The 16,371-nt window shown below is 42.0% G+C and overlaps 1 protein-coding gene across 2 annotated transcripts; it reads left to right on the top strand.

Moving 5' to 3' along the window:
- The first annotated feature begins 4,386 nt into the window (after nucleotides 1-4,386).
- Nucleotides 4,387-14,357, top strand: tbx2b (T-box transcription factor 2b). Of its 2 annotated transcripts, none has more exons than XM_086216164.1 (7): nucleotides 4,387-6,343; nucleotides 7,200-7,467; nucleotides 8,805-8,951; nucleotides 10,029-10,105; nucleotides 10,219-10,388; nucleotides 11,267-11,847; nucleotides 12,373-14,357. In XM_086216164.1, the coding sequence occupies exons 1-7, from the start codon at nucleotides 5,985-5,987 to the stop codon at nucleotides 12,814-12,816; spliced, it is 2,046 nt and encodes a 681-aa protein (XP_086072290.1). In that variant the 5' UTR covers nucleotides 4,387-5,984; the 3' UTR covers nucleotides 12,817-14,357. The 2 variants fall into 2 exon arrangements, with proteins under 2 accessions (XP_086072290.1, XP_086072289.1); XM_086216163.1 differs by having other exon boundaries at nucleotides 7,200-7,470; nucleotides 8,802-8,951.
- The last annotated feature ends 2,014 nt before the right edge of the window (nucleotides 14,358-16,371 follow it).

The following is a 16,371-nucleotide window of genomic DNA, read 5'->3' as shown; positions in this document are numbered from 1 at the left end:
CTGCCCAAACAAAGAGCAAGTTATGAACATGAAAAACTCAAATCATGAGGTACAAAGAAACATTTTATACAAATGCAAAGTATCTGGATTCATTATCCATATATGTCCTTGATTCTAAAGACCTGTTGGTACATTCAGGAAATCATGAATTTAAAAACAACATGAGCATGTTTTTGTTTGTGAACATTCAAATTGCAATGTACTATAGCTTGAAATTTAATTAAAATTGCTAACATATGAAGAATTTTGCACGTTTATACGAATACGATCTATGTTGTAATGAGGGGATTTGTCTCACAAAAATGTTTAAAAAGGTAAAAAAAAATTCTTAAGCAGAAATAATTATCTTGAGCAGAAAATCCATTGCGTTGCACTTTCTTGTTTATTTATTTATTTATCTAAGTAAAAGCGATATTTTAAATAACTGAGAAATCCTTGAAAATTATTGAAAGGATTATTTCACAGACCAACCAATCATCCAAATATTCACTGAACACAGTTTTCTGTGTGAGTCAGTGTAAGTGCCCTCCTCCAGCCTTCTCAATGAATCATGAAAATCCAGTCTTTACCTGCAAATGGGACCTGTCAAAGCAGGTTTTCTATTAACAGTTGATCGCATTTAGTCTCTTTTAGTATTGCCCTGAGCACAATCTAAACAGCTTAATATGAATTTAATTCACATTTTCGAGCGATTTCTTGGTTGTGTTTAAGAGTTGATTATTTCTGTCTCTTATTAGTTACAATCGTAGAATAAGGCTTATATTAAAATTAAAAAGTCTTCACTCAGCATCTGAGTCTTGGTTTTGCTTCCTTTCTTCATATAAGAGTAGATCAATCTAAAGGCAGACCAATCATTTCCAGCTGATAAAAGAATATGCTTCAATTTTGAAGCTTTTAATTGTTGGTGGCAAATACGCCGTCAACCCATTTGTAAAAATGTGATTAACTTCCAACCTGTTATACTTTCTTTCCCTATAGACCTACAGAAAATGTCTTTCCCTATAGATATTTCCGAATCTCGACATTTTGTCACAGCAAAATGTTTGACACTGATCTTAGTGTTTTAGCCATGTTACTAAATATGACATGACTATTTCCTGGTTCTGCGAGAATCTTGGTGAGAGGTATCAGTGTAATGTTTGGCGTCATATTATAGCATCTCTGGGTGTTTTACTTTAAAATTCAGACTGGTGGAAAGAGAGCAGAGGAAAGAGCAGCAGCCTCCCTCCGGCCTGCAGGTATCTTGTGCTCCTCTGCTGTGCCTCTAATATGATTCAATGTTCCCGCCGCTGCAGCTGCTGATTCAATTTCTCCGCACTGTCAACACATCTGCAGGAAACAAAAGAGAGGATCGCACCGGTTAGAAATAGAAAACAACTGGAATACATATGCGACTGTGACAATGGAGGAGGAGGAGCCTGAACCACATTAACGTATCACGCAACATTTCCATTTTTGTACGCGAAGACTGCACAGCCCATACAAGGAACATCAATTAAACTTATTTACTCATTTATTATGCCATTTTATTTGAAATGTAGATTAATTGAAGTGTTTTCAAACCCGAAATGCGAAACCTTTTTTTGAGAATCAGCAAAGGAAAAGAGGACAAGATACAGCGGTGAAACGTAGTGATAATATCAAATAATACTCCGATCATTTTCAAAATCCTCGATTTAAAATCGCTTTTGAATCAAAGTCTCTTATGTACTTGTTTGTTTTTGTGAAATTATACGATTATTTTTCAGCGGGTATTTTAAGAGAAGCTATGATATTATTTTGGTTTATGAAATAGATTGATTTTGTTTTCGATTTTACTTTTAAATTATGCCAGAGAAATGATGATGGGTGCACAGGAGTTTTTCTACCGCCAGGGAGAATCTTGATGAAGACAGTTAATATCACTGTCTGTCAAAGCCTATATATAGCGGGATTTTCAGTGATTTCTTTCATCATAAATAAAATACCTTCCCGTCCCAAATTTAAAAAAATACTGTACCTTAATTACTAAGCCTGCCATCATACAATTGATCACACTGTTTAAAGAATGCATCATATTGTGTGTGTGTGTGTGTGTGTGTGTGTGTGTTTGTGTGTGTGTGTGTGTGTGTGTGTGTGTGTGTTTGTGCTGCTGAGGCGGCTGTGGGTGTGACAGCCGTCGCTCTTTCCCCCGACTCTCGACAGCGCCCTCGCCTGGTGGTCAGCGTGCCAGGCAGCCCAGATAAGGGTTAAGAAAAGAAAAACTGCCAGTAAATGGCCCTAAAACGCGACTGTGTTTGTCTTGTTGAAGAGCTGTGATACATTCGATACATCAGGTATTATTCTGGTATCTCCTCCATGGTATTGTTTGGGGTGTGTGTGTGTGTGTGTGTGTGTGTGTGTGTGTGTGTGTGTGTGTGAGAGAGAGAGAGAGAGAGAGAGAGCGAGAGAGAGAGAGAGAGAGCGAGAGAGAGAGAGCGAGATAGAGAGAGAGAGAGAGAGAGCGAGATAGAGAGAGAGAGAGAGAGAAGATGGGGAAACATTTAGCTTTCCCTACAAGTGAGAACTGATATGTTTCATTAGGAAAGCTGAGTGAACTGGAGGAGCTGGAGGGGATGAAGGGGAGGAGGAGGAGGAGGAGGAGGAGGAGAGGCACTGCTAGCTGCAAGAGGAGGAAGGGAGAAGCAGAGGAGAAGAAGAGGTGGTGGTGGGGGAGGAGGAGGAGGAGGAGAGCGGCCGTTGGTCGCCGGGTTTCCATGTGACAAGGGGAAATATGAGGGACTTTGACAGGTCTTAAACGGTCTGGCGCCAAGGCCTCAGTCTAGCCGCTAAATATAGCCAAGAGATGATGCAGGAGATGGGGAGGAGAAGATGTGGAGATGAAAGGAAGAAAGGAACAATGTAGAGGGGAAGAAGAAAATAATCTTCGATTCTAGAAGAATATGGCGCAAATTGTCCCGTTATGTAGCAATTAGAGTGTCTCATGGCCGGATCGCTGACAGGGGTCAAATCACAGGACGGGAGATACTTTGATGCACAGTTTCCCATCTGCTGTTGTCTTATTGTGCGGACGAAATAATGAAACTTAAAAGCGTCACAAAGTTAGTGGGAAAACCGTCATAGAACTATTTGTAAAATGAAGTTCAGCTGACAATTTCCCCGAAAAGTCCGATATCTCATGTTTAAATTTTGCAGAAAGGAACATCCGGCTTATTTTCTGGTAGTGATTATAAATTCACTTCATTTACCAATAATAAATTTCACGACAGACTTTGAGAACTCTGGGGGGCAAATCCCCCGGATTTTTTCTGTTGTTTATAAACTTCGTTCCAACCTATCTCCAACTGACAACCTGACAATACCAATGAACAAGTCTAATAAGCATGTTTCGATGTATTTTCCGCTCTCGTCGACCAATATAAGGAGAAAGTGAACATCTTAAGACCACGAACAGAAGGCAGACCCCTTCTCTGTACAGCTCCAGCAGTCCCCCGACCAAATGACTGTTCATTCACGCCTAATGGAGATTCCTGTAGCCTACCGTTGACGGCACAATACGACAAATGGTGGCTCATCCTCACAACTGTACATAAAGTCACCTACTTGAATATTCCGTTAAAAATGTTATCTGCCTCATATCATATCTGTCTTTTAAGATGCAGCATTCCAAACCATCGGTTTTCCGGTTAAATCATACAACACACAACCCTTATATTAGTGTAAGGAGTATGTGTAAAACATTCTTGTTGATTTTACAAATAAAGTAAACGCTCACTGGCATTTCTTTCAAACATCGAATTAAGTGGACTTAACGTGTTGTCACATTGTCATTGACTACTGTTGATGACTCACTGTGAAACAGTTGTTGCCCTGGGGACCTGTGTCTGATCTCATGGGTTTGACAAAACTTTGGTTTGACGGAGTTTGGTGGAGCTCTGTTCTCTGGTCCTGGGCTGCCTGTCTAGAGCAGTGGGATGGAGGGCGAGCAACAAGTGTGTCAATGGAGATATACAAACATGATTTGGACCCTATGCGGCCCAGTGAAACGTGTAGGGACGCACTTGTGGCCGTGTAATAATTTTATTTCATCATATTGCCTCTGTAGTCACAGAGTAAATAGGCTACTCAGGGAGGGAACCATTGTGGTTTCATCTGCCTTCATGTTCTAGTCGGTATAGCTACTCCAGTCAGCGACAGGTAAGGTGGTTTAACTGCTCACTTGTCAATACCTGTCTTATTTGTAAATATCCGTAATGTTTTGTTTCATTTTAGTTTGCTTTCATCACTTTTCTGCCCACAGGTTTAAAAATAATTATGTGTCATCATTTCTGACACAAGTCACGATCGCGACAGACATGTGGAGCAGAGCAGTGGGGGGGGGGGGGGGGGGGGCGCACACGCAGGACCTTGGTGAACATCGGGGTGTCCGCTCTGCGGCCAGCCGACAGACGCCAAGCGGCTCTTCAGCAGCCCTAGTCTAGGTTGATCAAGGGCTCCGGCGCTGGATTGTTCCAAAGCAGCTCAGCAGAGCGGAGAGTCGGCAGGCTGGTGGTTCACCCGTCGCTCCAGGAGTCCCGCACTTTCTTCTTTTAGACAAAATAGTACCTGCTGGCGACTACAGGCACAGCGGCCTGAAATCGCCACCACATTTAATAATGTGAAAATAAAACGATCAGCACCACGGGAGCCAGCAGTTACTACATAACTGTAAGGAAAAATTGGGTCATATTATTTTGAGATTCGAAATTAAAAATAAACATGCCTTATTGTCTCCCAAAACCAACATTTTATTAGAAGCCAACGTTGAGGAGTTTGTAGGCTATTAGAGAGAACTCACCGCTTTCCTTCTCTCTGAGTTTTCTCTCAAAAATCATCCATCACCACTCATCTGGTTTCCTCTTTTTTTTCTTCTTCGCAGCATCTGGTTTGTCTTTTCCAGTCTCGTGTCTTTATAGCGCTGTTGCTGCGCGGCTGCTGTCTTCCAGTCAGCTTGATCGGTCGAGCGCACAGATAGTCTCCCGCCCGGGGACGCCGGGGCCGTGTGCGGCTGTACAAAGCGACCATGGCGGGGTTAATGTGCAGCAAATCCAGCCTCGGCTCCCAAAACGGCCGAGAACATGGACGAACTGGAAGTCTTTTATCACAGAGAAACCGAGAGAAACGCAGCTCTGTGAGCTCAATCAAATCTCCCCGGAATGCAGAGCATTAGCTGCAGCCGTGGATTTACTTTTCTAAAGACAGCGGGTAACGTGGACAACTAGTTGCCCCACTGTATAATGGTGACCATTGAGACACTGAGTACGTGGACAGGTTGCAGTCTCCCGAGGCGACATTGTAAAAACGTAAGCCGAAAGAGGCGATTCTTCCACCGGCCAAGAACTGAGGACTGACCCGGTGTTTGGCTTGGGAATGGGGGTGGGATTTACCGATCCATCCTGTCATTGGTTAATATTTTATTCTGTTGACATGTTTTCTTACTGCTAATGCTTCCGACACCTTCTTGTTCCCCCTCCTCTCGGTCTGGCCAGAGCTGTCAGAACCACGCCTTTCGGGGCCCACAATTGGTCCAGAAAGCGTAAAATCAGCAATCAAAGGGGCTTGGTTCATTAGTGTTGGAGATGGAGGCAGGAAGGACATGTGAGATAGTCACAGATCTGCAGTGAACGAGGCCACATCTCTCCAGTCAGTGTGGGATGACTGAAGCTGAGACACAGCTCTTACCTCCGAGAGGAACACAGCGCAGCCGGGCTCTGCCTCCCCAGCGTCGCATCCACTGACGGGCTCGGCGAAGCCAAACGAGAGGCGTAACACCACTAGCAGAAGCAACTCCGGGTTATTCTCTTCAACCTGATAAGGCGCTGTGGTGTGGTTGACCAGACGCTACGCTACTCTTCTGAGGCGCTTCAAATTGACAGCTCGTTCATCGCGAACCTACGCTGGTTCTGGGACGGGGGAAATACCATTAGAATATCCATTATTTCACTTCGTTTTTTGTGGATGCACCGATGAGAGATCCAGTTTTTACAGGGACTGCAATGGCTTATCACCCTTTCCACGCACACCGGCCGACCGACTTCCCCATGTCCGCCTTCTTAGCGGCCGCGCAGCCCTCCTTCTTCCCGGCGCTTAGCTTGCCCCCCGGTGCGCTCACTAAACCCATTCCTGACCATGGCCTGACTGGGGCGGCGGAGGCTGGACTCCACCCGGCCCTCAGCCATCATCAGGCGGCTCATCTCCGCAGCATGAAAAGTCTGGAGCCCGAGGAGGAAGTGGACGACGACCCTAAAGTTACATTGGAAGCCAAGGATCTTTGGGACCAGTTTCATAAACTCGGGACGGAGATGGTTATTACAAAGTCTGGGAGGTAAGAATGAACAGAATCGCTATTTATTTCTTCACAGCAGTGTATGTGCACAAGAATGAGCTGCAGTTGACAAGTTTTGGATGCATATTTTAGATTTTAGAAATGACAGGCTTTCGCTGTTTGCTATGAACTGATTATGAACTTTTCCAGTTTGATTTGAAAAAAAAAATCAAAATACAAATAAAGAGCTCACCCAGGCCACATGCGACTCGACTGCGAACATATTAAATTAAATACTTAAAAACTGAGTTCAAGTAACTCTATCATTTGGGAAGTTAAAGTCCCCTATATCAAAGAGAGTAAATGAATATGATTTTTTTATTTTATAATATTTCTGATTTTTTTTTTAGACTGATCAAAGAAGAGTATACGTTTGATATATTTTGGATTAATTTAGGGCCCAGCTTTTCTCCAATTTTATCTCCCAGTCTGCATTCTGTTGAGGCTGCAAAGCTTCTGGATTTTATAATCGGGCTGTCACTTCAAAAAGCGGGGATGTGAAGTGGTGTGGTCATAAATATACTGCTCAACTTGTAGAGCAGTGCTTGGACAACACACTCATACACGCACGCACACACTGACACACAAACACACACACTCACACATATACACACAGACACAGGCGAGCAACAGCAAAGATACCACAAACAGACGCGCGCGAAGGTTTTGCTGTTGCCTAATTGCGTGCAAGACTGCGGAAAAATAATCTGACAATTACAATATTTCCACTCGTCGGAGCTGCGTGTTTTTCCGCGTCGCCCTTGCCGGCTCTTAAATCAGATTTGTTCAAGTCTCGCATGATAATCTGATGTTATGATTCGACTGAATCGCAGCGTTTGTGTTTTTCTCTTTGCAGGAGGATGTTCCCTCCGTTCAAAGTGCGAATAAATGGACTCGATAAAAAAGCCAAATACATCCTGTTAATGGACATCGTAGCGGCAGACGACTGTCGCTACAAGTTCCACAACTCCCGCTGGATGGTGGCGGGTAAAGCCGACCCAGAAATGCCCAAGAGGATGTATATTCACCCGGATAGCCCGGCCACCGGCGAGCAGTGGATGGCCAAGCCTGTTGCTTTTCATAAACTCAAATTGACCAATAACATCTCCGACAAACACGGATTTGTGAGTACTCTTATACACTTTTTTTCATTACCGAACAGATATGATTTGTTGTCTAAATTTCAAATGTTCATGTTTTGGCAAACTGGAAAGGACATGCTTGAGTCAACATGCTTTGAAGAGCAGATCAATATTTTATGAAGCATGCGGGTGAAATGGGGTCAATATAGCGGTGAGATAATAAAAGTAAATTAGAGCAACAGAAAATTGTATGGGTACTGTGAAGGAGCAGGACCTCTGTTGCGGTGAAATGTGAAGGAACACTTGCGGAACCGTTTTGAGACGGTTTCAACTGTGTTACAAGCACATTCTTAAATTCATTGTGAACGGTGCAATGATTAAGCTGTTTTCGCCACTTGGCTTCCCACGGCTGCTGACATAGACGGTAGTTGATGTTTCCCTGCGTGTCTCCACAATATAATCAGCCGGACCCTCAATAGGCGTTTTTGAAACCCAAACTATGCTTGGCTATTAGCAGGAGCAGGCCGAGTCTGGGTCAACCTTTTTTTCAATCCTGTTTCAATAACCTTTTTTTCTTTTTTGCAAAATAACAACAAAGCATCATGGTTTATGGGGCGAAGATTAGTAGCAGATTGGGTTAAAAGGAAATGACATGAAATGAGCTTGAATGGACCGACCACTTTAATACCCACCCCAGCTTGTAATAGTATAGTATAGTATAGTACAGTATAGTATCTAAAATGTTAGGTCTAGTGTTGTGGGCATATCGTCGGACTGTACTGGAGGGGATGCATATTTTTCCTACCATTTCCTCTCACGATCTTTAAGCACAGCAGAGCAATGGTATGCACAAAGTCTAAAAAGAACAGAAAAGTATACAGGTCAGAGATTCAGTGTTCAGTCTTCATGTTAGGCATGCCAGTCACACTCATTTATTTGCGTGTATTATTTGACATGTAGGATGCATTCAATTTTTAACATGTTTAAGCTGGGTCTACATGTGTTTGATTTTCGCTTGAATTTTTTTGCGTGTCCTATGTTGTATTGTGTTGTATTGTATGTATTAAAACGCTTTGAAATTCGTTGGTGCTCAGTGTCTTTAAACAGACGGACCTCAAGCTATAATTCATGGCTTGTAAAGTTTCTATTCTCTGTGGCAAATTTGAAATGAATGAAAGAGTGGAAATGTGTAGCTTTCCCCGACAGAAACTGGATCAAATCAATGTTTTTCATCACAACATGTGTGGCCTGGTCAGGTTCTTTCCTTCGCTCCGCAGTAATTACAGACAAGTCTCCCTGCACAGTCATTATACACGCATCCAGACATACAATGCCGTGATATTTACTCCAAAGCTGTGTGTTTGTGCTTATTGGTGCAGACCATCCTGAACTCCATGCACAAGTACCAACCCAGGTTCCACATAGTGCGGGCCAATGACATCCTGAAGCTCCCCTATAGCACCTTCAGGACCTACGTCTTCCCGGAGACCGAGTTCGTGGCTGTGACAGCCTATCAGAACGATAAGGTGAGTTCCAGTACTAACTCAGCGACTGCCTCTAATAGGGCTTCTGTATTTTGCATAATAAATAAGTCCCCTCCCCCATCGGCTCCCGAAGACACCATCTGATTTTGTAGGTCGCCTAATTTCCCCGCAAAGGACTCGAATGTCCCACTTGATTTTTAACTGCTTTTGCCTAAATTTGACGGAGATATTTATAACAATGCATCAGATTTGCAGCCAAAGAGTCGCACCATGTATGTTATCTGCTGTCCGTGAGTTATAAATAAACCTTGACCAGTGGTGCATAAACTAGATGTAAGCTAAACAGAGGACAATCTGTTATGGGAGAGGCGCAGTCTTTATTGTAATTGTTTGGCTACTAAGAAATGTGTGCGTTTCAAAATGAAAGGACAAATAATATAGTATATTCGAGTATAGGGTTTACATTTGTCCGGATCTGGATATTTATCATCAACCCACTCGCTTCTGCTTCATCATGTTACCATGTTACTAATTGGAATTTGTGTCAAGGGGTATAGGGGTTGGGGGGGGGGGGGGTCCTTGTAAAAGTTTATGGCAAAGACTCACAATCGATTATAGGGCAATTTTAAGCTTGGTCACCCTGCAGGCAGAGTGGACGAATGCTGGAAGACACTGTTTAGAAGGCCAACGACTGAAGCCCTTGTTCAAGGGCCACTGAGGGCCTCCAGGAGCATTGAACACACCGATCACATCAGGATGCGCCACTGATCCAAACCACAGTATTAATTATTGATATGACAGTCATCTGTTCAAGTATTGTTCCCTCTGCCCCCCTTTCTGTATACCAGAGGGCTCCAGCTCCATAGAGGAATATATGGCAGAATGTATCTCTAGGGGCCTATGAAAATAACGCTTTGTTATTACGCTTTTATTAGCCTTACTCACGCAAATCTGTGACCCATACCGCGACTCCCGCCCAACAGTCTCCGTTAACCTAAAAACATTGTTTTTCTATTTGCTAAGAATAACAATGGCCTCTATAGCTACGTAAGCTATGTTTTTTATTCGGGTTCCATACTGGTAGCCTAAATTTTATAATGTCCCTACTTGTACTGACAGATAACGCAGCTGAAGATCGACAACAATCCTTTTGCCAAAGGGTTCAGAGACACAGGGAACGGAAGAAGGGAAAAGAGGTAAGCAATTATTATTATTATTATTATTATTATTATTATTATTATTATTATTATTATTATTATTATTATTATTATTATTATTATTAACAATGTTTTTTATTATCATTGGACAGGAAACAGCTGACCATGCCGTCATTACGTATGTATGAGGATCAGTGCAAGGCAGACAGGGAGGGTGCGGATTCGGACGCCTCTTCCAGTGAACCTCCTACCGGCAGAGACGCCATAAACTCCCCCCTGGATGCTGGTACAAGCCCGTTGAGGTTCAACAGGTCCAGTCGAGGTATTTTAGGAATAAGCTACATTTTCTATTTGTGTGTGTGTGTGTGTGTGTGTGTGTGTGTGTGTGTGTGTGTGTGTGTGTGTGTGTAAAACAGTAAAGACATATACACCTATGAAAAAGTGATTTATCATCACGCAATGCAAGTAGGCTGATTAAGACGCATCCACAGTCACCGTGATTTTCAGTATTTCACATCATGCTACAACCTGAAAGCTGTTTTGGTTGCGCCAGTTATAATAATAATAATAATAATAATAATAATAATAATAATAATAATATTATTATCATTATTATTATTATACAATAGTGTAATAATTATATCATATATTATTAATATTATAATATTATTTCATGATTATACAATTATTATTTTCATATATTTTCAAATATTTCTCACACTAGCCAGTCACATATGTCCCTTAATTATTTGGTAGCACTAAAGTAAACCTGAATTTTGAATGGAGCATAATGCAACAAGAGCCTGAAAAATGCTCAATATTTATGACAATGGTAGTTTCCATGAAATTATACATTTCAGTCAAATATATTTTGAGATTATTTTTTATCTGCTTTTGTAAAAATCTAGTTTAATTTCCCTTCCATTTATTTTCCTTCATTTTTTTAGCAAACTAGTGTTATTAATTGCATTGTTTCTTAATGTTTGTATATTCAAAAGCAGATGATGACTGAGTGTTTGTTATGAGCAGCAAAAAATAGCATTTAATATATTTGTAAATCTGCAGTGACAGTGAAGGCCACGCTCATTTCCATATCAGTGAACATATGTTGTCGCAACATTTCTGGTAATATTCTAGTGTCTGTTTCATGCTAGAGATGAGGGTTATGACAACATTTCCTTTTAAATCTTTGTGTTGTAGATGAGAAAACATGCACTGACAGTGAGCAGGAGCTGGACCATCACGATGAGTGCTGCACCAGCTCCAACAGCCCAGGAGCTGAACCCATGTCCCCTTATAGCGCCAGATGTGAGGAGCGCATTAGGGACAGGCCTGCCGAAAAGAAGGATGAGTCAATATTCAGTATAAGGAACCTTGAGAAGGACAAATCAGAAGGCAGGCACAGGAAGGACACCACAGATGTGTTGACAAAGGACTCTGAGGCTGGGGCCGTTGGTGCCAGTAAGGATGCCTTCTCTCCTCTCATGGTCCAGACCGAGAGCCCCTCACACTTCAGCCCAGGCCACTTACAAAGCCTGGCTCTGTCTGGCCTGCACAGCCAGCAGTTCTTTAACCCTCTGAACACCGGTTCACCGCTGTTGTTTCACCCTGGGCAGTTTGCCATGGCCCCTGGAGCCTTTTCTGCCATGGGCATGGGGCATTTGTTGGCCTCTGTATCTGGAGCGAGTGGTTTGGAAAATGGCAGCCTCTCTGCTCAGGGCACAGGAGGAACCCCCAACCCCTTCCCTTTCCATCTGTCCCAGCACATGCTTGCCTCTCAGGTAAGGGAGAACCTCCAGTCAGTCTCTAGTTTAGTTTGCCTTTACACCTGAGGTATTGGGCTGGTCATGGCAGTGAAGGAGTCTGAGCAGGATTAGTAAACCTGAAGTTGTACCTCCCTTTTTAACTGTATGTTTATTTAGTTCATAAAAGATTATTCCTTCTGTTATGGTATATGGGCATTATAAGAAACTGGGTTTAATTCAATACTGAAAATAAGCATCATCTCTCAGCTGCATGTGAAATGTTTTTTCTGAAAACGTTTGTATTATAGCAAGAAAGTTTAAAAGTAACATCACTTTATTTATTTAAATGTGTCATTTGTCTTTTGCAGAATTTTTTTGTAATGATAATTTTTCTTGAAGAGGAAGCAAATATTTGTTGCTTTCATATCTGGTCATTCCAGCACTGCTTGAAATAATTGAGAGATACTGATGTTCTTCGATTTGTGTGATGAATGCATTATTTCATTAATTTGGTTATTTGACCACTTGACTTAAAAAAAAAACTTTTATCTTGTATTCTAGGGCATCCCCATGCCTCCTTTCGGTGGTCTCTTCCCTTACCCTTACACCTACATGGCAGCAGCTGCAGCAGCAGCCTCAGCCCTCCCAGCAACCAGCACTTCCACCCCACTCTCCAGGAACCCCTTCCTGGCCTCATCCCGACCCCGACTTCGTTTCAACCCCTACCAGCTCCCTGTGTCCCTGCCTCAGAGCTCCAGCCTGCTAACCACTAGCCTTGCAAGCACTCTCAACCCAGGCTCTGAATCCTCCAAACCCTGCAGCCGGGAGAGCAGCCCCACCCCAGAACACCACAGCAACCACAAGACTGGAGGCTCAGGTGGGAGGCCTGTATCTCCCAAAACCTCCATGAAGGACTCAGTGAATGAGCTACAGAACATCCAGAGACTGGTGAGTGGCCTTGAAGGCCAGAGAGAGCCCTCCCCAGCTTCAGACTCTCCTAAGTGATAATGAATCAGTTTGGGATGAAGACTTGTCTTGAAAGGACAACAGTGCTGTCTTCTGCAGAAGCACACTCGAGACCAGGCAGTGGGTTTGTCTAATATGGGTTGATGGAGGCTGATAAATGATGATGTATGGATCAAAAGACACATTTTTTTCTTATATTCAAAATTCACAAGCAACTTTAGCCAGGTAGACTAATCTGGACTATTGTTGGACCCCACATCTCTCCCTGACTCCCTGTGTTTTAGGGTCAATTTAAAACTAGCTCTGGAAGGCAGGTTGTATCCTCCCAAAAAACCTCATTAAAATGTAACATTGTTACATTGATAAAAAAAATCTTCAAATTTAATAATTATAAGTTAATGAATCACATTGAAAATATATACATTTAAAATTAAACAATGAAGTAATTATAACGAATACTATTCATCAAAAAGAAATTCAGAACTCACTAGTACACTGAGCATTCCCACAACATAATATTGATTCATATTTCATCACATCTATGATGATGATGACGATGAAAATGATAATGTAGACCGCACAATGCCAATATCGGCCCATATATCGAACCTGTGTGACGGCCTGCAGCTCCACGGAGTGAGCGGAGCGCTGTGCAATTTGTGCATCGAGTTGCTTAGCTGGCTTGGTCCGGGCGCTCAACAGGAGCCTCATGACGCCGGCGGGAAGGCGGGCGGACGGGTCAAAAGCAAAGCGGGTCAACACAGACAGAACTGCTTTTATTTCATGCCTGAAAGTTTTTTCAGAGTTATTTATGTGATTAAGAATAGATTAAGATGTAAATAAAGCTAAGATCCAAGAATATGCAATTGGTATTAATTTATTCAAGGCTGTATATTAGCGTGTATATATTTCGAATTTACTCGTTACTATTTTTCTCCTCCTCTGCCCATTTTATCTACTGACGGGTGACAATTTAAAAGAAAAACCAAACCTAAAGTGACTTCGTAAGCAGCTTTAATTTTCGGCATAGGCTATGAACACCTTATTAAACATAGTTCTTCATTTGGTGTTTGGATTACGGTGGTAGAGAGCGATTTTACTCCGCATTCTCTGACAGGTGCTCAGGTGATTTTAGATCTGGTGACTGTCAAGGTCATAACATATAATTTACACCCACTCATTCAATGACCCCATCTCTGTTACCACACTCATTTATTCGGGGGTTTCCTTTAATTTGTCACCCGTCGTTACTGTAAGTGGAAGCTATTTAGCGATTGTTGGGTTGAAAACAATGTTTGTGGAGCATCGCTGATTTTTTGGGGTGTGTGTGTGCCATGTTTAGTCTGCAGCCACCGGAAAAATACAGAGGAACAGAGCGAGAGCTCCACATGGATTCAAAAACACCTCAGGTCATTTCACTCCAGCCAGGAGACGATCAAAGCAATTCTTCCTATGGACGCATCATTCATATCTATTCATAAATGTATTTAAAGATGAAAGTATCTTGTTTATGCTGGTTGTCCGGGTTTTTTTTTTTTTTGATTGCCTCACAATTTCAATAAAAAATCGTTGTGCTGAAAGCTACCGTGAATTATTATTATTATTATTGTTATTATTATTGTTATTATTATTATTATTATTATTATTATTATTATTATTATTATTATTATTATTAATGATGATGATGATAATAATAATATTTTATGCAACTGCAGAAATGTATGGAACTTTTGTAAGAGACAACTATATTTACAATATCAGCACACACATATTAGACAGGGGCGCCCTCTGTCGGGCACAGAAGAACTACTCTATGTTGGAGAATTTGGTGAAAAAAAATCTGTCTTCTGGATTTAATTGATGTAGGCTTGTTTCGTGTTAATTTCAAGCAGGTTGGGAGATTCTGTGAGTAAGTAATTTTCATAACTTTACAGAAGTGGAAATAACACATTTTGTTCTTACAGGCCATTCATCAAAAACGCTTCCAATCTATTTTGGTGTGTCCAGAACAGTAGCAGAAGAGGGATAGTTTATCACCGCCATCCGGATCTATTCTGAGTAGCTCCTCAGTCACCGTCAACCTGCATTTCCTTTAGTATTGTGTGCTCGCCAGTATTTTTAGAAAGATTCGAGAAATGTAAGTATTTATAAGAGGAGCTTTCTCTGCTGCGCTCACACACATCCTCTCCAGCCTGAGGGCAACTCTGATTGATAGGGAGCTTTTCTTGGAGAAACAATTACATTTTTGATGTTTGGACCTTTTATTCAAGAACAAATCGCCACGTAAATATGCTTTACACAAATCACAGATTTCCATTAATTATTGCATACAATGTCAACATATAGCAGCTATGACATAGTTGCTACATAAATTAATAGTTGCAGTGGATTTCTCAGGTGGCTTTCGTTTTTGGGACCAAAGGCAACTTGTAAAGAAGTTCTATGTTGTTAAGGCCAGCATGAGTGTTTGCAGGTTGCAGTAGCGCGCGCGCGTGCGCGTGCGTGCGTGTTCGTGCGTGCGTGCGTGTCTCGGTTTAAAGGGTTAAGAAGGGGGAGTTTAGAGCAGCAGACAGACTTTTGTCCTGGACCCGGCGCCTGTCGCCTGCCTGCTATCCACTGCCTCCACACCGCCTCGCTTCCTAATTAGAAAGCCCCCTCCTCTTTCTCCTCCTCATGCCCTCCGCCCCACCCCCTCTTCATTTTCTTTTCTTTCTGCGGCGATAATCACAAAACTCTCATTCTCTTACGGGGCCATGCTTTCCACTGTGTTATCTTCAATTAACAGAGAGACCTCGCACTCTGGAAGAAAAAAGTATTTGTCTAAATCAATCAGTCAATGAGTGATCAATAGCCTCCCGTGGAGGCCCCGTGGATCATGACTAATTGCTGGTGACGGCGTGGGGTAAAAAGGCCACGATCACTCCAAACTTTGTTCAGTGATCATCACCGGCCTGTGCTGATGTTTCAGCTTTTGTGGGCTAACTGAAGACGTTGCACTGCTCCGGTGTTCACGTTCAAAGCATCAGACAACACCTTTCGTAGATGGTTTGTGTGAAGCAATGTGGCAGGTCTGGCTGGCCCCCAGCTTCTGTCTTCTTTCTTATCTATGTCCAGGACTACAAGAGATATCTCAGAACCTGGTGACTTCAAGTCTGTAGCAGTCATACACAAGAAACACACACACAAATATTCACTTGCCTGCCTCTGGAAAAAACCTACTTTTTTGAACTAAAACTTACCAGTACCAATACAATTCGCAGAAATGCTTGGTTGTCATAAAATCATGATATGAAATGACCTTATATAAGTTACACTAGGCATTTAGTGACTTTTTTTCTGAATTATATGATTGATTAAGTTTATAACCTATAGCATCCAAGCATTGTCAGTCATTTTCTGTTTTCTACTTACATGCCCGAGGCAAACAATGCACTGTTCATTACACTATATTCATGTGACAATTATTCTCCATATGAGTATTTTATACAAAAAAAATTGTTAATGTATATGACTTGCCACAACACTGCAGTGGCAATAATCAGTATTGACATGCCTGTGGTACTAGGACTTTTAATATTTTGCTTACATAACAAT

Source organism: Aulostomus chinensis, chromosome 10, assembly GCF_037954235.1.
Source record: "Aulostomus chinensis isolate RoL2024-O1b breed Wild chromosome 10, RoL_Achi_v1.0, whole genome shotgun sequence".
NCBI lineage: Eukaryota > Metazoa > Chordata > Actinopteri > Syngnathiformes > Aulostomidae > Aulostomus > Aulostomus chinensis.
Note: the sequence above shows the minus strand (reverse complement) of the source record. Positions and strands in the feature narration are given on the sequence as shown.